The following is a 25,206-nucleotide window of genomic DNA, read 5'->3' on the forward strand; positions in this document are numbered from 1 at the left end:
TCTGGGAGGGATGAAGTTAGGAGTGCATTTTGAATCAGTCACACTTGTCTCACTTCCCAGCTGATTAAGATAACAGTGCTGGTTATTATTACTTTGCAGTGAAGATCTCTAAATTGCAGCATTTGAATTTTGAATTAAATAACTTAACCAAGGGACAGGTTTCTGTTTATCAACCCTGACTGTAGACTTTTGGTGAAATATGCTGGATTTCTGAAAAAGGAGTTACCTAAAAGTCTGATTTATGTAATTATACTTTCACATTAAATTTTTAAGAATTTAGGAAAGATACAGAAGTACCTCTTTTAAGCTCATCAGCATTATGCATCAAATGGAAGCTTCTGTATCTTTCAACATCTGAACCATTTATCTCGCTCAGTTGTTCAGGAGCCAAGTAATACATTTTAATACAAAACCTGAACACCGAATAACCACCTTTCTCATCTTCTGTACCCGTACAGTCCCGGGCTGTCACAGAGCTTAGACTCACAGCAAAAGGACAAACCTGCTGCCATGGACTGAATGGAAATAGATTATTTTGTACTAATGAGACCCTATCTGCTAATTTCAGGCAGGATAATTTGGGTGGACAAACCCAAAGATCAAGTGCACTGGGGATGAGGGCAGGCAGCGAGGCCAAGACATGGCCATAATCCATCCCAGCCAGTAACTGCCCCTGCCGTTACCCTACCTTTGTGCAAGCTCTGTGTGAAACCTCATTCTCTCACCTTTTCTTATAAGTTACTGGTTCTGTCCTTCAAAATTCAGAGGCCTTTCAGTCCTTTCCAATGGCAACCCTGCACCTTCTTCAGATCCTGGTGAGTACTAAGCTCTGAGAAGTGACTATGGCTTTCTGGGTTAGCCTGAAAAAAAGGAAAAACATTCACTTCGTACTCATCTGTCCTGTGATCCTATGCATCACTACACAGAGAACGGTCCATGAGGTCCTGCGTGGTAAATCTGTGCTTCTGTCTTTCCTAAATCTGTCTCTTCCACTGCAGTGAAGTCAAAATCATATTCACCCTCCTTTCTGAGATGGCTCCAGTGGTTGATCTGCACCAAATGGACCAATGCTGAATTTATTTTATATGGCAATTTACATGATAGCTGCATTCGTTAAAATAAGATCTAGTGTTATTAAAATCCTGTAGAGTAATTGTGATTGAAATTTGTCCAGGAGCTACATGTATTTGAACCTCATGAACCAGAAAAGAATTTATAAAAGATATTGCTTAAGCACAGGCATGTTGTTTTTAAAATATCTGAAACTATTATTTATACAGACAGGATAAAATTGAGGATGAATACTATTTACAATCTGATTTAACACTCAATATACAGAATAACAGTAAAAATATAGAAGAGTGGGAAAAGAGGTGAACTTTTTCAATTGAAGATGATTCATTTCTCCTAGGGCAAGATAAACTTTACTCAAGGGACTTCAGTGAGTGTTGCTCTAATCCTAAAACAGAATCAGTAAGATTTTTGGTTTGTTCATTGCAATCTGTGAAACTACTGGGCTATAAATCTACAGCTGAGTTTCTTGTACTAACCTTTCAATTTACTGACCTGCACAGGCTAAAAAGCAGAGGTAAACTGGAAATCAAAGAGAGGAGTATAGGAAAAAAAGTTTTTTATTTTAGATTTTCACTACTCACTTAAAGGTCTAATGACACAGCAAGAAGTTATTTTATTGGGTTAGAATGGAAAGATTGGTATGAAGGAATTAGACCTGGGTAGGATGGCCTGATCAAGACAAAAGGTTGCCATTCATTAAGAGACAATGATCATGTGAAAATGGAAAAGGCTTACGTGGAAGAAAATGGTAATGCAACACGAAACCAGCTAAAAATCACAAGAGATACAAACATGTAAAACTACTTACTTAGGAAAACATACTGTACATACCAAAAAATCCTTGCCTCCACCCAGTCCTCAGAAACATTTATTTTAATCACTGATCAGAAGAAATTTCAGAACTCATTTAGTAGAACATAATTATCTAACTTTTAAGAATCAAAGCTCTTGCTCAGAAATACCAAAACATGTCTGAGTTCTAACTATCCTTTAAGGATAACATTACTTTGTAGAGTTAAAAAAAAAAAAAAAAAAATTGACCTGTTTGCTTAGTAAATGCTATTAGTGATGAATAATCCATCAGCTTTCTACACCATGTTCAAAAAGCTTTTACAATTTTATTGGTATGGTGCTCAGTTCTGATAATTCAGCTTTTAATGCAATCAAGAATATCACCAGGAGCTACTTAATTAATTCCCCAGTGCAGCATGAATTTAATTTTCAATGACTTTATTGAGAACTTTTTTTGTTAATTTTACAATGAGAAACTATAATCACTGTTACACAACTTGCAAATATTTCAAACAAGACAGTAACCTCCTATTTTTTTGCTTTTTTCTGTTCCAAATTCAGCTCCTGAGATGGATTTTCTGCCTCAGCTTCATTTTCATCTTCCTGTAAAAGAAAATGAAAACCTGAACATTAATCAACTTAGTGAAGAAGTACACTTTTTGTACTTAAGCATATGTACAGAATTCTGTACAGACTTTTGCTGTCTTTTGCCTGACCAATAAGCATAAAAATAAGCAAAAAATGTAATTTATTCAAGCATCTGATTTTGGTCTACAGTTGAAATAAAAATGATAAGAAATTCAAACAAGTCTAAAACCTCATTTATAGTAGAAGAATAATTTAATAAATAAATATTCCACTGACCAATTTACTGGATGGTTACATAAAGATATTACTCAACCATACACAGATGACAAGACATTCAAATGTCTGCAGCAGACAGTATTACACACTTTTCCTTTGTTCTTGACCGGAGGTTTCCACTAAATTACTTTCGAATGCAAGAACTTTCATCATTGTTCTAAAAATTACTTTTGAAAAGCATCTGCCATTGAAAAATGTTTCATTTTTTTGAGACCAGATACGTTTACTTCACCATTTGATAAAAGACAATAAATTTAACTTCAGAGACACTTTATGTGCTGCAGCATCGTATTTTTGTCCCATCTAGCATATTTTCTTGACAGGTCTGCCAATTTTCCAATTACTTGTACCACCATATGTTATCTGAAGATCAGTCAGGTCTAAAATAGGAAACATGAGCATGTCAGGCAGCAGCATGCTTACAATATTCTACAGCTTCAGCTCCAAGAGTAGGGCTCATAATTCACTACGGGTTCCTCTGGATCTTACTGAAAAAATGAAGTGACATCATAATGCCCGTTTCCATAGGAATGGATACTATTTTGTGTCCAGTACAAAATCGTGACCTCCAAAGTATAAATTATGGAAGACTGAGAAAATTGTTTTATAAGGCAGCTTGCAACCCATCGCATCATGAACAGTCCTTATCACACATTCAAAGTATGGCCAGTTTTCCTGCCTGCATTTTAATTCAATACACAGAGAATCTTCCTCGTTCCAAAAGCACAAAGGAGAAGAAAAGAATAGACATTTGGGAATGAAGAAGTGTCCTGGCTGCTGTAACACCACTCATCACAAGTCAATAGTTGAGAGAAAGGAAATGTCAGGGACATTAGGTGGGACCCAGGAACCCAGGGTGCAGTTTCCTGCTTTAAAACATCACCTTCATTCTTCTAGGAAAATAACTTTATCTTTTTGCATCCTAGTCCTCCTTTCACTGTCGGAGGGTGTTTTCTAAGGATATTTACATGGATAGCACAAAATAGAATAGCAATGGAAAATCTCATTAAAAAAATGTGGTCTTCTATCATGTTACACAACGCTAAAATAAAATTGAAAAGCTAGTTGTTCTATTAAAGAAACATACACTCCAAACTATTCTGTTTCTAAATCCTCCCCCCTTCTGGGGATAGGCTAGGCACTGAGAAATGTTTACATGACTGACCGCTAAAGGCTAAATGCTTTTTTTTCTTATCTTTCTGGACTGCCATCCCTTCAATTACCTTTTAAACATGCAGTGAGCCCCTTTTAGTCCAGGTGAGGAAACATGTCTGTGCATGTGTGTGAAACCAAAGATTGTTTATTCATTGAAATTACAAGCGTAGCATATATTCAAGAGTGTGTAATGTATAGTACACATACAAAGGTCAAACTTCTAAAGAAAATAAAGGCAAGGCAGAATGGGAAGCAACAAAGGAGCACTGTGTAACTAAGCTTAGATGTACTGCTTACAGGTGACAAAGAATATCACTGAATAAAAATGCCACCCACAGAAACGTTTGGCTGCTATAGAAAAACAGCCAGGCTCTTTCGTGAAGGACTTGTTAATAAAAGAACAGCAAATCTGCATGTTTCTGAAGGTCCTTACCTACAGAAGTTGTATCCCTACTGACCTCAACGCCAACTAGTCCATCCCCCTAGCACACAACCTGCCATTATTCCAACGTCCTGACTCGGACTCCCTCATGCAGAGAATATAAACCCTACACAATCATTCTTTTCCCAGCGCATTTGACATATTGCTTGGGGCTTCCTCTCCTAATAGAGAGAGCATGCAGAAAGTTCAGACATTACAGGGCCATACCTTCACTGAGGACTACAAGAGGGTGAAGGAATATTGGGCTCAATACTGAACATCAGCTTCCTGAGTCTATGTTTTGTGGACAAAAATGGTTTTATCCAGTGAAACAGGTTTTGTAACAATCTTCTGGCTTTGTGTAGACTTCCAATGTTTTAATTCTGTGCTCATAAGGTCATGCTTGCTCTCTGGCAGATTTCCTAGGTTACAGCAGCAGCTGCAGTGATCAGTGTTTCCTGAGATGCAGAAATGATGGGTGAGCAGCTATGGCAAGTCCGGGATTTGCTCTGTGTGAATACTCAAGATGGAAGCATCCGCTTTGGGATATTTGCAGTACCAATACTCCTTCCTTTGCTCATCTCCTATTGCTTCAACCAGGTAAAACATATTCAAACAGGTAAAATCTACCAGCAGAGTATAAATTTGACTTATGTGGGCAGATTCTGACACACAAGTCATCCACGTCCTTGACTGATATTTTGTTATTTTTTTGTTATTTTGATATTTTTATGCACAAAAGCTTTCTGAATGGTACTGTATTAAACCATGCTCCACATCAGACATCTTGATTTTGTAGAGGCACTTTTACTCCATCTCTGTTTTCCAAGAACAGAAACTCACATTTCATTTTGAAACAGAAATCTAAGTAAGTTTAGTATCTCTGAACATGGGTGACTGCCATGCAAAACACAGAGTAATGACGGTTGATTATTCTCATAGTATTAATTGTTAAGGGGAGAAAACTTTTTCTTTATCAGATATGTCTTCAGCCAGATCAATTCCCAGACCTGTGCACTACCACATGAACAAAAGCGCCAGCACAAAAGAGGTGGCAGAATTGACTGGCGGGGGACACTGGAAAATACGAGCCCCCTGTTCCAGCACCCATGCAGCTTTCTGCCAGAAAAATAGTGACAGCAGTGGCCTGAGAATGGCAAACTTACTAATAACTTAAAACTATCAGAAATTTTTGAGACATGAACTCCTATAAATTATAAGAAGTGCAATATCACTGCCAGTATACTTGGGAAAGATTTGAACTGGCAATTTAGAGCACACATATTAACCATACTCCAAGATGTGAAGACTCACTATTCTTTCAGTTTGCTGACAATGCAAAATTTCTATGAAATGTTTTATCTTTTTTTTTTTAATAGCCCCAGAGGCATGCCAATGATTGCACATAGAATATTGAGTTGGTTGGCATTTCTAATGTCATTAATAATGTTTGAATTTTCAGCTAAATAGTCTATATAGCCTAATTATCAAGAAATTATGCCAGACTGCAGATTAAACATATTTAATATATTTGTTTTATTAATTACCATCTATCATTATCATCATTATAATGTTTTTAATTCTGACAGATAGCAAAGCAAAACCTTTTATTTTCATATTATCTTTTAAAAAACAGTCCAAGATGGTGGTGTGTAAAGTTGTTATTACCAGTGGCTACACAGCAGACTAAATACTGAATTCCAGTTTCTGTTTCACATAAATTCAGTTCACATTATTTCTATTAATGCCTCACATGTCTATTCTGTGTTATTATTTATTTTGCTTCCAGCTGCCTATGATTGTGCTGTCTATTGCTTTCTGTCCTAAAAATTCTGAAACGGAGGACAGTAATTTTGATGTTAAAATGTTCAACGATCAAAGCAGGTTTTGCTAGCAGATGTCACAAACCAAGCTTCTCTCCGTATCTTTTTTGACTACAGACAACCACAGACTCAAATATTATACAGTGAATTTTGAACACACTCACCTAAAAGATGCCTCAGCACAGATCTGGTGACTTGTCAGAGTGGCAAAGGGAAGAGAATACCTTACGACTGTCTTACTATTCTTATTGAAAAAGAGCATTTAACAGCCCAAAGATAATTTTCATGTTGAAATGAATGAAGTTTACTAGTCTGGAATTGTTGTTCTTTCAAATTTACAAAACCAACAGTGATAAGGAAAAGAACAAAGGGCATTATAAAGTGCTGTTAAGCCCAACACCCTGAATTCAAATGTCAGCTCAGGAGCTCCTTAAGCAACTGATGAATGGATATCTCATCGGTCTCCTGATGGTGCTGATGGACTGATGGACATTCCACATCATCTTTTTTTCCTACATCCTTTTCCTAGGCATACCTCTTTTTTCCCTGATGGAAACAAAGTATTGGACTAACGGGTCCTTTGGATGCTCTATGCATGTCTTCAAATGTCCTATGGACATCTCTTCCTTTAAACTACTTAGTCTACACTTGGTAGCTGAGAATTTATGGGTTACAGCAACAGAACAGGGTCAAGAATTTTAAACTGAGACACTACAATCTGCCACCTAAATAAGATTTGTGAATTATTAATGAAGTATTGAGCATCCAATAGCTCTGCCAAAGTTAATGAAAATGCTTTGAGATTAGATTTTTTTAGGTGCCAAAAACTAAAGGTAAGAAGCTGACTTTTAAGATCCTGTTTCTGAAAATTTTGATCTGACAGTTGATAGGGACCATCATATAACTTCATCCCCTTTGGAAGCATGTTTAAGGTCAACTACAAATGGTGCTCCGAGCAGAGGATAACAGGTCCCAGGTAGCAAGTTAATTTTGTAGTAAGTATTCCAGAATATTCCCCTGTAGAAAAATTCTGGCATGAGGGGAGGAAAAAAAAAAAAAAAAAAAAAAAAAAAGAAGCCTCTAAATAGGTGTCCCTTTCTCCTTTTTTTCCCCTCCAACTAAATTAATTCAAAATATCTAAGAATTTCTTTTTATTCCATTAGTTAATGATACAAAATCTGGAAGATGACAGTGAAATAGACAATTCTTAACTCTACAGGGAATCTGACACTACTCTGTATGCAGAACAGATCACACTTCAATTAACTGTGCTGGGAAATGCACGGATTTACAGATTTGTGCATTGCACCACACCTATATTTTCTAAAGTTGCATTACAAAGGTATACTTAATAAAATAAACTTGCTATTGTATTCTTTGCAAACTGTAACCCATATTCTAAACTTAATAAACACTATTACAGTATGACATAAATGAACATCAGAATAATAACAAAGTATGCAAAACACAAAAATATCCTACTATAATGAGAAATGACTAAAGGGTTCTCTATGCTATCACATAATCTAGAAATATTATCTCAAAACCACTCAGGACCAAATTCAGATACTATTACTTTTCATAGTATCTTAACCCAAAAGAGTTGTAATATGACTAATATACTAAGCCCCAGTGAGGGTGTCCAGCTGCTATTTCATCTCCTGCCTCACAAAACACCTGCTAGCAGAACACCAGTTGGAAGTAGCTAAAAATACTTTTAATACTCTTCAAAAATATATCAGGAAAAAGGGACTTTAGAACCTATGAGAGTTTTTCTTTGTGTATGTTAAAGTCTAGCTTTCCAATGTCATAGGCCAAATTTGGAGGAAAATTAGTTTCAGGCAAAAATTGGGAGTTAAATCAGTCGCTCTGTTAAATTGGCAAAAGGTGAGCAGCCAGCACTAAAATTCAAAAGTTATTTTTCTTCCAAAGCCTGTGCTATCTTCTTCAAACGTATTACTGACACCCTTATAATGAAGAGTAGTGCAAAAATACAGAATACAACTGGAACAATTCTTTACCAATGGATATTAGAAGCAAATATAAATTTCTTGTGATAGATGACAGTTTTCTGTCACCGTAGCTCTGCAGTGATAAGGCAGCTGTTTGTTTCCCAAGAAAAGGAGACCCTTGCTACATGGATCATTTTCATAGTGACAGCCTTGACAAGTTTGACATTTGCTTCATGAAGTATTCTGAAGCAGCCATCAAGAAAATGCCCCCTCTGGGACCACTGGCATGCTGACAGTCGTACCTTTTAATGCGCATCTCCATTAATTCTTACTGTCAAAGCCCACCACATTCCTACAGCGAAATCTCTGCTGATCTGGTACATTAAAAAATGGAGGCTATGAACGAACTAACCATTCTAATGTAAGTAAACATGACATCAGTTAACTGGGAGCAGCTCTCCACCCCATTTTGTTCAGTAAAAACAGCAACGTTTAACTGTTGGCTTCCTTCACCGATGCAGTACGTGGCATCGTGCTCTAGGTGGCAATGCAAGACTAGGAGAACTATTTTTGTGCTAAAGCGCCTCTTAAGAAGCTACAAGCAGCTGCATGTTTATCACACTCTTTCCTTTCACTTGCACTGGTACAAGAACTTTAAGTCTTTTTGAAATGTTTGTCAGTGTTCTGTATTTTCTATTTCCTTGTTTCTAATTCTGATTATACAGATAAATGTACCATCGCAAGAGCCCTTACAGTCAAATTTCATTTAACGCTTAGTACAGAAGTGGAATTTCATGCCAGATTTCAAATCTTCCATCTGTTTCTCTCCTATTTAGGAGGCAACCATTCCACTGAGTGGCCCTTTTGGCTGGCTGCCACTACATTTGGGATGCTCTTCAGGGCAGGTGGTGCTTGAAACCCAACCATTGTTTTACAAGTTCAGCTGATTCTCCTTGAAGAAAGTAGGGGAAAATGTTTCCTCTTTAACAATCTGAGTCTTTAAAGGTTTACGTTTATGAACTTTAGACTGAATCTATAAATGCTCAGATATCACAAACCTGAAAAATGCATTAAGAAATAGATGAAAAGCAACTTTACTGGGATAGTACTGTGCCTGTATGGGACGGGCCTCCTTAATTTCCACTGTGGTCCCAGAGTACGCACTTGCATTAGTTTTCAAGCCTTCAAGTCTGACACTGTCCCAACTAAGATCCCTTCTAAGGCAAATTTGTCACTCAATTACAATACTTACATCCGTGCATATATAAACATATATATGGAAACCACAATAGCATTTTCTATTTATGTGGCAATATAATCATTATCTTTATGAATTATAAATCAAAACAGAAAGTTTCACTTTACATATATTCATAATACTACTACAGAATAATATTCCATAGCCTAGAAATGCATATACTAATCAAATCAAGATGATTTTAAATTTTCATGGTTATACTCCCACCATATTTACATTATACATTTACTGAATTATAAGAAGGAAAACTTCTTCAGGTTTGTATTCTTGATACTAAGAAATAAAATGGTTTCTTCTAACAATAGCTACATGAAAACAAAAGGTGCTCAGGTCAACAATAAGGAATTAATGGCTTTTTTAAACAATTTTATTTCTAAGTACTGTTTAATAAAAAAAAAACCAAGAGGCTAATTTTTAACTGCTCAGTTGTTAGACTATACATCTATCTTGGTAGTTACTAAATTATAGCTGAAGATTTTTTTTCATGGTTTAACTGTTTTCACAAATAAGTTTGGCTATAGACAGCCTTTTATAAAGAGGTCTGAACATTCCTTGTTTCCAAAATGATTAAAAACATTAAACAGAAAAGTAGGCACAACTGAGTTATAGAAAAATGCTTCTGTAAGCTACAATCAAGACACGGTGCCTACAGTCGAAGGCAGCTGAAAGACATCACTCTAAACATCACTGAACTACACGTTTTTAACGGAAAAAGATACTACCATACACTACTTATCTCAGTAACAGAGAAAATCTAGACCCTAATGAAAATGTTTTAGGAAAAATGAGTGCATTGCATGCTTCTGACCAAAATTAATTAGAGTTTTAATGTTTTACATTTCCACCATAATTCTTTAAATGGTGCATTTATTTCATAGTAATAAACACTCGGTTCATTAAGTAAAGTTCAAAATCTGTGTTACTCACTACATTTAACAACCTTTGGCCCTCTTCTTCAGTATTTCTTGATTCAGGTTTCCAAAGCATTGAATAAGCAATCGAGGAACACAATTAAATTTCATGACTCTGCATATTTAGGATTCTTATTTCATCTAAGACAAAGGGCAATTAATCTACCATTCTATACTGAATTCCAACTGTAGTGAGCCATGATAGATACTGAAATGAACTTACAGGAAATGCTTAATTAAATTACTGTAAAAAGCACAACCAAAGTTTTTTCTTTCCTTATGATAAGAGAAAATGCACATTTAATTAGAAAAAGTCTACTGCAGTATTATAAATTTAATAACTTCGGAATTCATGAAAATATTGCTATAATGTGACTGCTAACATTTCAGAAACCTTTTTCTTCCTTTCTTTTATATTTCATCAGAACATTTCACCTGAGTACAGCCATGAAATTCTCTTCAGGCTTGAGGCATAAAAGATGGATCTTTTAATGGAGTTAATATGATGACATAGGAGTCTGAACAACACAGCAAAGGCCTTCATTTTAGTCACTTATTTTCCAAAATGTGATATAAGTAAAAGCTGTAAAAATGCCTTTATATTTGTTGTAATACTTAATGCCTGTATTTAGTCACAATCCATGAAGCTGCAAACAAAACTGATAGAAATGGACAAAGCTGTAGAAGTAGATGGAGGATAGACTATGACAGCAAATAGAACCCATGCTACTGATAGAGAAATGAGAGATGGAAGACTTTTGCTTTTTAAAAAACCACAACACAATTCCTTTCAGTAGGTCCCCCAAAACACATACTAACATTTAAATTCAGAATCCAACAACTATAACTAGACAGATGTTTCAATAATTTCAACATCCATGAAATAAAATCCCCAAAAGAGCATTCTAGGCTAGGACCAGATCCACACCTTCATGCTAACAACCCAGGTACAATCTCTCATGGAAGACCGACATCTTCCCTACTGTTATCATTCATTTAATCTAAATTAACACTAGCACTGCAGAGCTATCCAGAAGTCAAAATCATTCCTTTACAAGCTGTATAAACATACTTTTAATTTGACAATATAACCAAACATTTGGCTATGGACCTGAAATCCAACAAGACAAGAAATCTATGGTTTTAGAAGTCAGAATTCAGTTGGTTTGATTGCAAAGGAAGGCTTGTAGATTTGTCTGGGTTTATATTTTGACTATATGTATTTGAAGATAGCACTTACTGTTCTGATGCAGTAATGATGCCTCAACAGCCCTGTTTCATACAATAGATCAACTCCGATGTATTGGAAGCACCAAGGGTGTATTGGTAATAAACACAGAGTCAATTTTGAGTCAAAACTGTAACATCTAATATACCAAGGTTTTAATAGTTTCAAGCTGATCAGCTTCTAAATTAAAAAATGAATGTATTAGTTTTAACAATAGAATGAATTCTCTTCAACCTCCACTCGTCTTGGCATTTCCAAGTGAGGTTCTAAAGCGAAATGCTCTTTAATTCAGTGGGTATACTGAGGGATGTTTTGGTAATTTGTCACGATAGCAATGTTGCTTCACTGTAATTTTTTGAAGTCACAATCTGATGAAACTCTTTCAACTGAAAATAATGCAATGTCCAACCATTTAAGGTAAGACTATCATCAAAAGGAACTTTGCAAAAACCTGCCCTGTGAAAGCAGCATCTGCCTCCTAACACAATCTGATATCCTCCCAAAACTTCTTCTCTAACAAAGTTTATACACTTTGTAAAAAAAAAAAAAAAAAAAGATTACTTGCACTTCAGAAACTTAGAATCAAATTAAGTGACAGACGTCACCTTGGTGCAGGTAGTCACCACAAACAGGGCTCCTTACAGGTTCATGGTGCATTTTGCATTTCTTTGTGATAAATGTAGAAGTTACTGTTTCACTATGCTATATCAAAGTCACCTTTTGGTTTGTCAACAGCTTGCTCCCCATCTCTGCCCACCCTCCAACAAATCACACATAACTTTGTTAGAAGAGTAGGAGAAAAAGTACTTTGATGTGAATCAATTACCAAAAAGCTAAAAAGATTCCCAAAGCTAGGGAAATTTCGCTATAACTAATTAGTTATATAACTAATTTTCGCTATAACTAATTAGCATATTTATGGTAGAAGAGCTCATTACAGAGCTCACATTATAAATCATTATTTATCTACATTTTCCTTAAAACACTGAAGCCACTTATTGTCATTTGTTGAAACTCCTTTTGAAGCTCACTGAACCCCATTCCTCACAAGACTACTCACCCAGAAGGTTTTTTGTCTCCCATTATGTTATATCACAGTGCTTCCAAGACATAATATTCTTCACAACCATTAAGGCCCACAACTTGCAAACACATATACATGCATCGTTACATTCAACTCATCTGATTACTGAACTGAACAGTACTATTTTCTGGGGGTATGTATGAAATAATACACTGTAGAACAAGGCTTCTCTGGAATGGAATACTGAATTTAAACAGCCCCTGGATCAAGCATAGCAGTTAAATTATGGGTATTTAAGAGGAAGTTGAGGCTATTTTCAGAGGGCTGGTTTTTTCCTGAAATCCTAGTACTTCCAGTCAGCTGCCTCTAACAAGTTTCTGCCCAGCACCTTACGCAGGGTCAGCAATGGCCCCGCAGCGATGTTCAGGAGTTGCTGCTCGCTGCTCTTGTACAACAGCTGCTCTCGTAACTGTCAGTGTTACCTAACAATATCAAGCAAAAGCTTACATATTCATTCACTTTACTTAGTTGCGATCTATTTGTCTGGTTTTATTCATTAGCTTTTCTCTTTCTGTACATACAGGAACTGCAGGAATTGGATATTACAACTCTAAGAGTCAACAGCCAGTAACTATTTGATCATTTTCTGTATACTGATTATTTAAGATAATCATATATCTCCTTTACTCACAGAACAGAACAGGTCGTTAAAACAAAAAAAGTGATGTAGAAAAAACAGGTTCATGTTATCCTGTGGCAAATACTACCTAGTATTTCATGCAATTGATTTTGCCTGCTTCGTCTCATCTAGATGTACCTTAGACAACGCAACACATGGAGAACTACAAGAGCACTGCCATTTAAATCAGCATTTAAATTTAGAAACAAACATGTAACTATACTACTTCATCTGTCAATGTAATTTTAAAATCTGGTTATTAAGAATATGAAGACTATGACGAAATACAGCAAATGCTGTCTATTTTGGCAGACAAGAAATCAAGGATCTTATTCTTCCTATATTAATCAATGCTTCCCTTTGTCAGTACTCTCGTCAGTGACAGTTACTGGAACTAATCATTTGTGAACTGGAAGTGGACTGAAGTATTTTCAATTCATTTGAATTCAAGGAAACCCTTCAGGAGGTAAGTTCTCAAAAAAAGGAAAACCTCAAAAACTTCGTTAGCTGTTGCTTCTGTTGTCCTTTCAAAATGCCTTTTAAGACCTAGACATAGAAAAGTCTCTAGCTCCTTTCAACATTTTACTGTTCAATTTGATAAATGGTAATATATCAATATAATATTTATTTAACTGTAGTATTAATAATCCAAACCTTGGCCAAGTCATATCATGCCATATACTGTACAAACGCATCTGGAGAGTCTGATCTTGCAGAGTCTAAAATCAGTTAGGGAAAAAAATGAAATAAGAGAAGGACAAGAAGTAAAACATCATAAAGCTAAGTGAGTCAGGATAACAGGCATGTATATCTATCTCAATCACATTTTTGTGCCAAGTATGGCTAATAAAAAATGATTAAAACATTATTATCTTAAAAATGTATATAAAACTATTTCATATAGAAATATTCTACATTTCTTTACAAAGCAAATATACTGACTATACAGGACAGACACAAAAATTAGGCAGTTATGGCAGATATTTTATCAAAACAGTGCTGAGCTTTAAGGAGTCAGTCTGTAGAGGTCTGCTTTTGCAGGGGAAAATGGAATTGAGGTTAAGGTGAGAACTCCCTGCATGAAGCACGGTGTGTGGAGAAAGCTGGGAAAACCTTTGGGTAGTGAGCTAGAAAATGTCATTGGAGGAGAGGAAGACATGGAGCGGTGGTATGTAACAGGATTTATAATCTAGAAGGGGGTCACTAACAGAAACCAGGATAAAGTTAATGCATGTGTCCATAGTAAAGCAAGGTCTGAGACTCAGATGAGGAATTTCTCAGCTAAAATCTCTGACATTTGTCCCCCTACTATAATATGTATTCGGCCTGGAGGTCGTGGAAATTGAACTCACTGCTACATTAAAGAACTTATCCATAAAATGTGAATAATAATACTTTCAATGTCAGGATGGAGCTCTATGCATGAAAAGATTTATATAAGTGCTAAGTGCTGTCATTGTTATTACATTCAGAAAGTACAGAAGACTTTAAAAGCATTAACTTTTCTAGTGCAGAACATCACCTGTTCTTTCTGAAACCAGCAAAGATGACATAAAATTAGTGCAGTTATTCCAAGAAATTGTCTGATTCTAAATTATGATGCATATTTTTTGTCTCTTGGAAATGTAAATAACCATTAATAGCAGGAATTTTATGATACACGATACAGTATAGTATGTGGCAAGCTATAAAGCATATGAAAAACAGTTCTACTTCATATAAACTTGTTTTTCATCAGGAAATTATTTAATTGGAAAGATGCTTTGAGAGCAATCAGAAGGCAACACATAAAAAAGGTGTCTGGTTTGGAATGATGAAAACAGAGTGGAGTCAATTTTTAAAACATAATGAAATAAGGAAGTAACTACCAAGTCAGCGCTAGTACATCAGCCAGCGGGATCAAATGAAATTGATGTGTCTATTCCTCTTTTTCAGAAGGACAAGTACCTGTCCTCCAAGGAAGACCACATCCTAATAGCATTTAAGCGGTAGTCAATACCCTCTCTGTGAAAGCTGCAGTGGACAGCTTGAGTTAGATCATTTTTTTCTATGTGAATATAGTTTCATATTTAGGTTGTCTTGCATGAGGTGACGACAAATTTTAAGGTGGTGGCCCAGAATTACATCTTTGAGTATACATACTTTTGGATTTTTCGTTTCTGATTTTGGATTTTTAAAATGTATTGTTCATGTCCTGTCTTGTGCTTACAATTCAAAAGTTGCTGTTTACTCGGTGGACAGTGGAAGTTTCACACACAACACTGCCTTCATCCAAGGACAGCAATAATTCATTTGCCCTGCCAACACAACATTTTCAGATACAATAAGCATTGCCTCTCTTGAAAATCTTTATTTCACTGAGAAAAATAAAAGGCAGAATTTTCTTTTGCATATTTAAAACATTAATTAGAGGAGGAGAGCTACAGATGCTGCCCAATAGGTTAAAATACTTGCGCTGAACAGAGCTGTCACTAATACAGTATTTACATTTACAAAGTGATTTCTGCATTAATGGGATTGTTCCAGGCTGAAAACAACATTTTTAATACCATAAACAAACAAGAGATGAATGCACAAAATGAACTGTTTAACAGGGGTTTATGTACCCCCTGTGCATTGTATTTGGAAATAAGTCCTTAAACTCAGAGGCGGAAGGATTCTCCGTGGATTAGAAAAGAGACCCGCAGTCCTTTCAGCAGCATCCTTTTATATAAAATTTGGCACTAACACTCTGTTTGCCTCAGCAAATGACTTCACGCTTTGTCCTTTTAATCCAATTTCCACCTTAATATAGACTAAAGTGTAGTGAAAATACTGAAAGAGGATGCCTGGAAATGAATTGCGTTAGAAATCTAATCCAGGCGGTAATCCAATCCCACAGAGTCAGCTCCTCATTAACTGAGAAGTTTAACCCACAGATAGCTTCATACAAACCAGCCTTCAGCACTAGCTATGACCGGATATAATTATCACACATCAAGATATGACTCAACAAGGCAGGTAAGAGGCTGTCTGACAAAAAGAAGAGTAACAGGCATTCTATTGAAAGCCACAATAATTGATTGTAACACTTATCCCAACTTGAATAGCTTGGATTTGTAGGCTATTACGGCATTAGGTACTTTGCTGGTACAGCCCGTGAATGTATAAGCTACCCTATTCAGCAAAAGCTTCCCCATTCGCAGGTATTATCTCCTTTTCTCCATAGGCCAAAGCAACCATGCGTACCTTAAAACAACAGCTGCCCCACAGCAGACAGGAGCCCACTCAGGAAACCCTTATTCGCATTTTACTGCCATGGAAAACAATAATTTCCTAGTAAATGAACATTGCTACTTCTGCTTTCTCTTTCTTAGACTGATGAACCGCAGGTAACAACTTGGACAACGTCCTGAAAACAACAGACACTTGAGGACTCCAGCGGCTTGCCATCTATGCGTCCTGGCAAAGAAGGGCCAGAAAACCAGCGTCACCGTGTCTTCCCTACAAAAGCTCTGGGTCCACTGATGACTCAAAGGTAACACAAGGCTGCTGCTCATTGTTTGTGGGCATGATGTCAGACTTCCTGTCAGCACAGTGAGATTCACCAGGTATTTAAATCAAAAATAAAACCCCAACAATCTTTAAGCAACTTAACATGATGAAAGCATACCACTAAGATATTCCCATCACAAAATCCAGTGCCACATACCTTTTTATCCTAGCCAAACTAGTATCTATTCATAGAGGTCTCTGTTTTTAACTTGGGCCTTGAGCAGAGGAGAAAGAAAACGGTACCTACCCAAATTAAAAGCAGATTTCAGCGGACTAATGGATTACAGTCCTACAACTCGCAATCTGCAGAAAGCACAGCGCAGGTGAATCAGGTGCCAGAGCTCACTGGCAGCTCATTCTAACAATGCTCGGTACCTAACCGTAGCTCTCCTACTTCCCTTCGCAGTGGGAAAACACAAATGGAAGCCAAGGGTAGGTAACTCAAGTTAATTCTGTAGTCTGGGGATCCACACTAAGTTCTCAATGGCTACTGCTGGCAAAAAAGAAAAGGGATTTTCTACCATTGGTGAAGCAAACTTTTTCTTAATGTAGTTTCTTTGGCATAGCCAAACTTGTCAGTTTTACACACTTCTCCATAGAAAGGTAAATTTTTCAAGTAAATTGTTCATTAATAATTTCTACAGTTTCTCATAAGATCTAAGGATTTTGTTTATACAGGACATTTCAAAGTTAAGCTAGTAGAAGCACAAAAGTGTGCAGGAAGGAGGAAGAAGACCCAAGAAAACGGAAAATATATTTCCTGTCAATATTCTTTCCAAGGTGATTTGAACTGCACTTTGCCTGCACTGGCTCTCAGCAATAAGCTAGTATTCTTGCTTAATGAAAAGGATTTGCATTCCTGGCCTATGTAAAAATACAGGCTCTATCTGTGATTCTCTTTTTCCTGTTGTTTCTCTGAGTGATTGAGGTGACAGCTAAGATTTTTATTTTGTCTGAATAGTTTAATTAAATGCAACACAGCCCTCCCTTGGATAAAGTCCCAAATATATTTTTTTCATTTTCAAGATCTTATCCATTGATACGAAGAATAGAAGGGAATTTTCTCCATGCCCATTTGGTTGTTTTGTTTTGAGCTGACAGCTTTAGACAAAAGCTGGTAAAAATAACACGTCTCAAGGCCATGACACCTTCCTCCCACAACCTATTTCCTTTTGCTACCTTCTCAACACGTGTAGAACTTTACATTTTGGTGGATATTTCACCATCTTCAGGCTTGTTTCCTTCTAGCTTTCACAGTCGACCTCACTAAAATTCTCATCTTTTTAATTAGGATAGTTCCTGAAGGTCCTTAGGATAATGCTTAAAATCTTCTTGGTGTCCTTTCCTTTAGACATAAGCTCTTCTCTTTTGCTGTTCTCTGTCTATTTCCTTACAAGAACATCTTCTCTTGGTACAAGGATAAGGTAGAAATAACAGCTTACCCCTTATAGATATGTTCAAGATAAGGGCACTGATGAGATTTTCCTAGAAAGGCAGTATCTAGCAGTTGTTTTGCTTTTTTAAAATTCTGAATCATGATTTTTCCTCTAATCTGACATTTAAGGGAATCCAAGACAAAAAAACGAAACAGGTGCTAGTCTTTCTCTCTCAAAAATTAGAAACACGTTTGGGAACTACAGCAATGTGTTCCAACCAGAAGACTACTACCTGTGGTGTCCATTTTGTAGTGGTTGACATAAGCATCGAAAATTTCATTGATAAATGTAATTTTCTTCTCATTCATCTGTCATAAAGACCTTTAAGCCAGGAGTCCTGTTTTCTGATAGGGAATATATGAAGCGACATTTAACCTCAGGTTTATACTGTTGAGCAACATACTTTATCCACCTCACCAAGAATGGCTGGAAGTCTAAAAATTAAACATTTGAGATGAAAGGATAGAACACAGAAATTAATTTTCCAACTGACTATGAGTTCAGGTTTTTTGTTTGTTTGTTCATTTTAAATGACAGTACGCCTGTCTATTCCGTAGCCAATAACAGCAGTTGCCAGACTTCAGTCCTTATTCTCTCTTTGAGGAAGAGAACTAGTCCATGACTAAATCATTAATCCTTGCTTAGCAGCATGCAGTCACTACTCATTCCAGAATTTTATTTTATTTTTCTTCTGTATTTGGAAAATTAAGTTTCCAGTCTCTTCATGCAAAAGAAATTGTCAAAAACTGAAAAAAATTAGTGGGGTTGTGGTGGAGTGGAGAACTGGAGTTGCACTGTATTGGTTTATAAGCTGTTACATCAGCCATTGCCCCTAAATCCTTTTGGGACACAGTGACAGATTTCTATCATCACTTCCATAAGCCAAACTTTTTAATATTTTAGAACTCTCATCACATTAATGTTTCATCGCTCTGAAAAAGATTTAGATTTTAACAGTGATAATAGCAGCTTTTGTCTCAAGTGTTACAGATTTTCTGAGGAATACAGCAGTTGTAATCATATTTATATCAACTGAGATAATTTTTGTAACTAAATTTTATAGATAAAACCATCCTGCTTTCACCACACCAGATGCATAATCCAAAAGAGTTAAATGCATAACTGAATTTCCTATCCTCAGGGCGTATGATTTCATAACCCACAGCATAAAAGGATAAGAAGAGTCAATTGACAACAAAATGTCATGCCTGTCCAAACATAGGAAAGGCCAGATCTCCTCAGGAGCTTGGCTTGTGCATCATTCTCCTGCTTTCTACACTAATGTTTATGAGCCAGTGATATATCAAGCCCTGCAAAATCAAGCAGTAGATACGCTGCAGTTAAGAATTTTTTTCATACTCTCTGAGAGACGCAGTCAAGCATATGTGGTCTAAGAAATTAGCGCTTCAGAAAGCCCTAGGTATATTCCTCCTGACCATCTCCACCAAAATACCACTTTCAAATGCAAGATTGGCTGACTTACTGAAATTTCTAAGCCATGTACTTACAGCTAGCTGGAACACTATTAAGAAAAGAGCAATATGATTTTACTTCTGACCAATGGCAGGCTTCCTTAATGAAGATTTTTCGTGCTGGAAGATGTGAAGCAAGCGCCTCACAGTGTATTGTGAAGATGTGAACTCTCATGCTGAAATTCAGAAGTCACCATCAGTCAATCGAAGGAGAATTAAAAAACCCCAAACCTTGTGTGTTGAGATAAAGACAGATTGGTAGGATAACAAAGGAAGAGAATACACTACTGCTACCACTACTAAATAAAACAAGTGATACACAAATGCAATTGCTCACCACATGCGGAAGAAAACCCCCAATGCCCAGTCTGTTTCTGAGCAGCAATTCCTCCTCTTGGCTAGCTTCCCCAGTTATATACAGAGCATGACACTACATGGTATGGAATATCCCTTTGGCCAGCCTGGGTCAGCTGTCCTGGCTGTGCTCTCCTGCCGCCTTCTGCACCTGGCAGGGTGTGAGAAGCTGAAAAGTCCTTGATTTAGTGTAGACACTAGAACTACCTAGCACAACTAAAAACATCAGTGTGTTATCAATGTTTTTCTCATATTAAATCCTAACCACAGCACTATACTGGCTACGAGAAAGAAAATTAACTCTATTTCAGCCAGTGACGCAGATTCATCTCTCCTGTGTTTGAGGTCTCTGGAAGTTAGACAATTTCTTTGCACAAGATGCACTCAGTGCACAGTAGAAGGAGTGCCTAGAACATAACTCACCACCCTTTTCTTCCACATTGATTTTAGGATGGGATAGTGCAACAATTCCCTAATACATATGCTCAAATCATTACAGCAAGGACAGATGGCAAGCAAATGGAGTCACCCTTAAAACTTTGTTTCTACAGAACGCCCATCCAAGAGTAATTTCCACTCTCTCTGTAAATAATCACAAAAGGTAAAGATTCAGAGTCTGTAGGAACTGGAAATATTTACAGAAGGAATTAAAATTGAAATTGCAAGATTCTTTCAAGCTACTGATCATGCAGTATTAAAGAAGTTTTATTGCCTTATCATAGTAATTAATTTTTGTTTCACATTAATGACATTCTTATCATGCCTAAGATGCTAATGCAATTTGACAACAGCAAATACCATAAGATCACTTAGTTTATGCATGTCACTAGCACGGACAAATGCATAGCTTTACAATAATGACCTTCCTAACGTACTAATTGCTTTCAAAATGAAGGACTGGTTCTGTGTTTTTGTCACGGGAAGGGAGGATTAATTTTCGCATTGTCTTTTAATATCTGATTTTTTGAAGAAAACAATTATCAACTTTATACGCAGCAGTTCTAAAGTGAAATGTTGAGTACACCTCATAAAATTATATTTTCATAAGTCTCCTATTAAATACATGACCTTACAAAAACTTCCAGCTTGTTTCAGCATCAATGTGATGTGATACTAATGAGTGATTAAAGTTAAATTTATTGCACAAAAAACCCCACTTGGAGCTCAAAGTAAAATTCTCATATACATCAGAAACACCGAGACTTCGTTTCAGCTTTCTACTTATTTGCAAAAAGCTGTTCCAGCCTGTGACGGATGCTCTGGGTCTTTTGTGGATGGGCCAGGCTCCAGAAAAGAAACGTCTCTTCTGACCAAGTGCCTTGGAGAGCACCTCTCTCAGAAGACGCGCGCTCTGCAGCTGCAGCTGGAATTCCGGAGCAAGCAGCTGTAAATGTGGGAGGTGCTGCTGCTGCTGCTGCTGCAGCTCGGGGCTTGGGGAAGGAGCACTCACAAAGAGCGCACGAAACTTAACCGCTCACCCTTGAATGGGAAGCGGGTACATTTCTGCCCTTGTTAGAGGAAGGCGGTACGTGACCCTTGAAAGTACTGCAGATGAAACGGTTTTAAAAAATAGTAAAGGGACAGCTATGAACTCTGCAAAACAGGTGCAGGGTTTCATCAAATACAACTTTTCTCTTGTGCTGTTGCTTCATCACAAAGAGTACCAACGCTTTCCTCTGTTTTCTTATAAAAGAAAATGGAAACATAGCCGAAAATGTGTTAGGATACTGAACCACAGTATTTGTGTATCAAATGCTTCATTAAAAACATATTTTGAATTCTGATTATATTCTTATTAATCCAATTACTTTGCTATGTATATATTTAATATATTTTAAAAGAATTATACACTGTGATATGCATCTCTCCTCTATTTCATTTAATGCTAAGGCTAATTTTAACTAAATTAAGAGTTCATTGAAATATACTCAGTATACATGTATTTTATGGGCTTTTTTGCAAACTGTATTACTATTGTACAAAACAGCAAAGTGCTACATATATCTTAAGCTCTCTATAACAATAAAATGTGTACCTTTAGACTGATACTAAATAAGCATCATAATTTGTTAATGTGTTCTAAACAAAATACTGGCAGAATTAGTATAAAGTTTAGTGCAAGCTTGTTTTAACTTTCACTTGACCTTCACTTTTTTTTTTAAAAAAAAAGGGTTTTGTATTCATACATACATTCCTGTTGAAGATGGGGTTAAACTTGTCAGAAGCATTTTAATAAAATACTGAAGACCTCCTTTAATTTATGGCAGATATATTTTCAAGAAGGAAAATGCTGATATTATCTTCGTTATAAGCTTGCTGCTGAAATGATTTAGATATTCTTTTCCTTTCACACAGTATCAGTATAAAGCTTTTCTTTGCAGGCAATGAATTATAGTTGACACTTCAAACCTATTCTATCAGTATCTTCTAGTTCAGAAAAATGAGAAAACATAAATATTTATTCTATATATACAGAAGAGACACAGGACTCTGATAAAAATGATCCATTATGGAATGATGAATAATTGTTACATGTGTCACACTTAGAACAGCAAAGGGCAAAAAAATTTGCCACTTTTTAATATGAGGATTTGAGGTTATTGTGTAAATAAAAATGCAGTCATTTTATCATATTCAGCTGATAAGTGTTTAAGCCCAGTGATTTCTGATGACATTCACTTCATGACTACATGGATGATGAAGCTGCTTGATACAGACCCTTGGTCTGGTTTGATAAAAGCTATTAATGACGTGCTTTAACAGTGGAAAAATATTTATGCAAACAGCCTTCCGTTTTCCCAGTTTATACGTGCAATACTTCTCCAGCTTAAGCTTACCAATTAATAAGACTAGGAATCCATTTGTTCCATTAAGTGATCTGTTCACTGCTTTAATCTTGTTTCTGTTACTAACTTAAGTTTCTGTATTATACAGAGAAGTAGAGGCTATTATAAACTGCTAAATAATAAACTCTGTAGGAAAAAAAATCCATACATTTGAAACAATATTATCAGTGTTATTATTAGTCTCTCCTTTAAAAAAAACCAAACCTCTCCTATTAAGTGCAAACCTTAGCCAAAATGCAGCAAACAGAATATAACTTGATTTTTTATTTTATTTTATTTTTTTTTTAAATCCACAAAGTCTGGTTTTATACTAGTAATGGAAGCTCTTTGAGGTAAGGATCTTTTTTTTTTTTTTGATTCAATGCTTTTAACCATATAGCCCTGACTGCAAAATTGAAATGTATTCACAATATAAATTATGGAGTTAAAAATAAATACTCAAAATTATAAGATCTTGGAATAAGATTGCCATGAGAAAGGCATAATATATAACTGAACAGAATTATTTGCTAATTTGTGTTATGGGAGCCTGAGAGACTGTAACATAAAGACCCCTTGCTTATTAAATTCAAATTAAAATGCATATTGATTTAAAATAAAATAAACTAGCATTAATTCAGTAAATAAAAATCAGGAAGTTTTAAAGTTATAATACTCTGGAAAAATTGGCTAAGCCATCTTCTCAATGTGCTACATTTGTATTAAACAGTGAAATATAAACATAGATGATAACTTAGCAGAGAAAAAAGATCAAAAAACCACACCATGTATTCAGTATTGCATCTAAAAAGTTTTAATTTTTGACACTATTTCTTGGCTCCATCACTCCACCCGGACGCTGGCAGGTTAACTTTTAGCATAAAGGAATAAGGAGCTGCATGGAGTAACAACAGATGTTTACCTAGCCCAGTTCCTTGTCGCCTTCAATGGCCACAGGCCACAGTTCATATTATTTTCCCAAATTAAATGTTATTACTAAATACAATAACCTTTGAGATACAGAAATTTCACCTGAAATACTTTGTATCATAGGAGGAATTTAGAAAACTTAGACTTTAGGAATGGTAATATTATTTTAAAGAGCACTACAGATTCTTCCACCCTTCAATCTCAGATAAAATAATTAAATTAAAAGTTTATTTTCAAATTTTCTCTAAGTGTTCAGTATTTCTACATGAGATCTTGAGGAAGGGATAAAGGGATAAAATGTATTTCCCTCCATGGCACAAGGAGACATTTCGCAGGGTGTCACGCTTGTGGTGAAGAAAGAAGTTTCTTCTACTCAATCTTTCTTACGGGAACTGGGGTCAGATTTGGCTTTTCGTAAATTTTTATGTGCTTCCTCTTTTTTAATAACTTGGTGTTCCTGCAGATACTGAATGCTTTCTCAAGTAACAACACAACTTAAAAATCCTGTTATTTTTACTCTGCTGCTTGTCAGGCTAAAATATGAACAATGGTGATTTTGGATTATCTACAGGCTCTGAATGACACTGCATCATTTTTGCCTCTATCCCCATTTCAAACATCACCCTTGAAACTATAAAGAGGCTGTTAAAACAAGCAACATTTTGCAGAAACAAACATCTAAAATTTTGCACAGCATGCACACACAAAAATTATATTCTATGAGTGACTCCATTTTTAAATGCTGACTTAGAGATCTTTTTCCCAGAGCTAACTATATAAACAAAGACTGTCAGAAAATGAGAATAAAAATAAGCATCTAAAATGCAGAAAAAAAAAATATCTCTGCTCCTTTCTTTATGTTCTCTTTCTTCATGCTTCTTTCTTTTTCATATCTTGTCTTCCATTTTGAGTATTATGCCTCCCAGATTCAGAGCAACATTGGAACAAATGTGCTCTTATTCTTGACTTTGTGTTTAATTTTCTACACTTCTCTAAGAAGGTATTTTCTAAAGGCCTGTCTTTATCCTCTTAAACTATGGATATTTATCTTCATAATACCCACCCTGTGTGACCAATATTGGATTAACTGAGTTTACCTATACTGAGTGCCTACATGAAAAAAGTCTAATGATAATTTGGATAAAACTGGAGTCAAGTACAATCAAATGACAATTCTATTGTCATTCAGTGTACAGATTTAAGGCAACTTGCTACACTGACTGCTCCTTTCTGAATTTCAGTTGTAAATCTATCCCAAAGTAGAACCTACTACTTAAATTTGCTCTGTTTTTGGAGAGAGGATGATCAGGTTGGAGTCCTAGATTTGAACATGGTTCCCTATATTTTGTTGAATCCAAGCCAACAGTGACAGTTTTCCAACAGGCAAGGTGTGGCTATGCCTCTATGCACTAATAGTCTGAAACATTTCTTCTGATAAAGATCACAAAAATCCGTCACAAGGATGCAAGCACAT

At 36.0% G+C, this 25,206-nt stretch overlaps 1 protein-coding gene across 1 annotated transcript in view; it reads right to left on the reverse strand.

The window, feature by feature from the left end:
- Positions 1-2,287: 2,287 nt before the first annotated feature.
- The window catches only part of PHF14 (PHD finger protein 14), a 172,360-nt gene continuing 149,441 nt past the window's right edge, over positions 2,288-25,206 (reverse strand). The window contains 2 exon segments of the mRNA XM_075746098.1: positions 2,288-2,469; positions 13,836-13,900. Of these exon segments, the coding sequence (XP_075602213.1) occupies positions 2,424-2,469; positions 13,836-13,900 (111 nt within the window). The 3' untranslated portion in view covers positions 2,288-2,423.

This window comes from Balearica regulorum, chromosome 2 (assembly GCF_011004875.1).
Source record: "Balearica regulorum gibbericeps isolate bBalReg1 chromosome 2, bBalReg1.pri, whole genome shotgun sequence".
Taxonomy (NCBI): Eukaryota; Metazoa; Chordata; class Aves; order Gruiformes; family Gruidae; genus Balearica; species Balearica regulorum.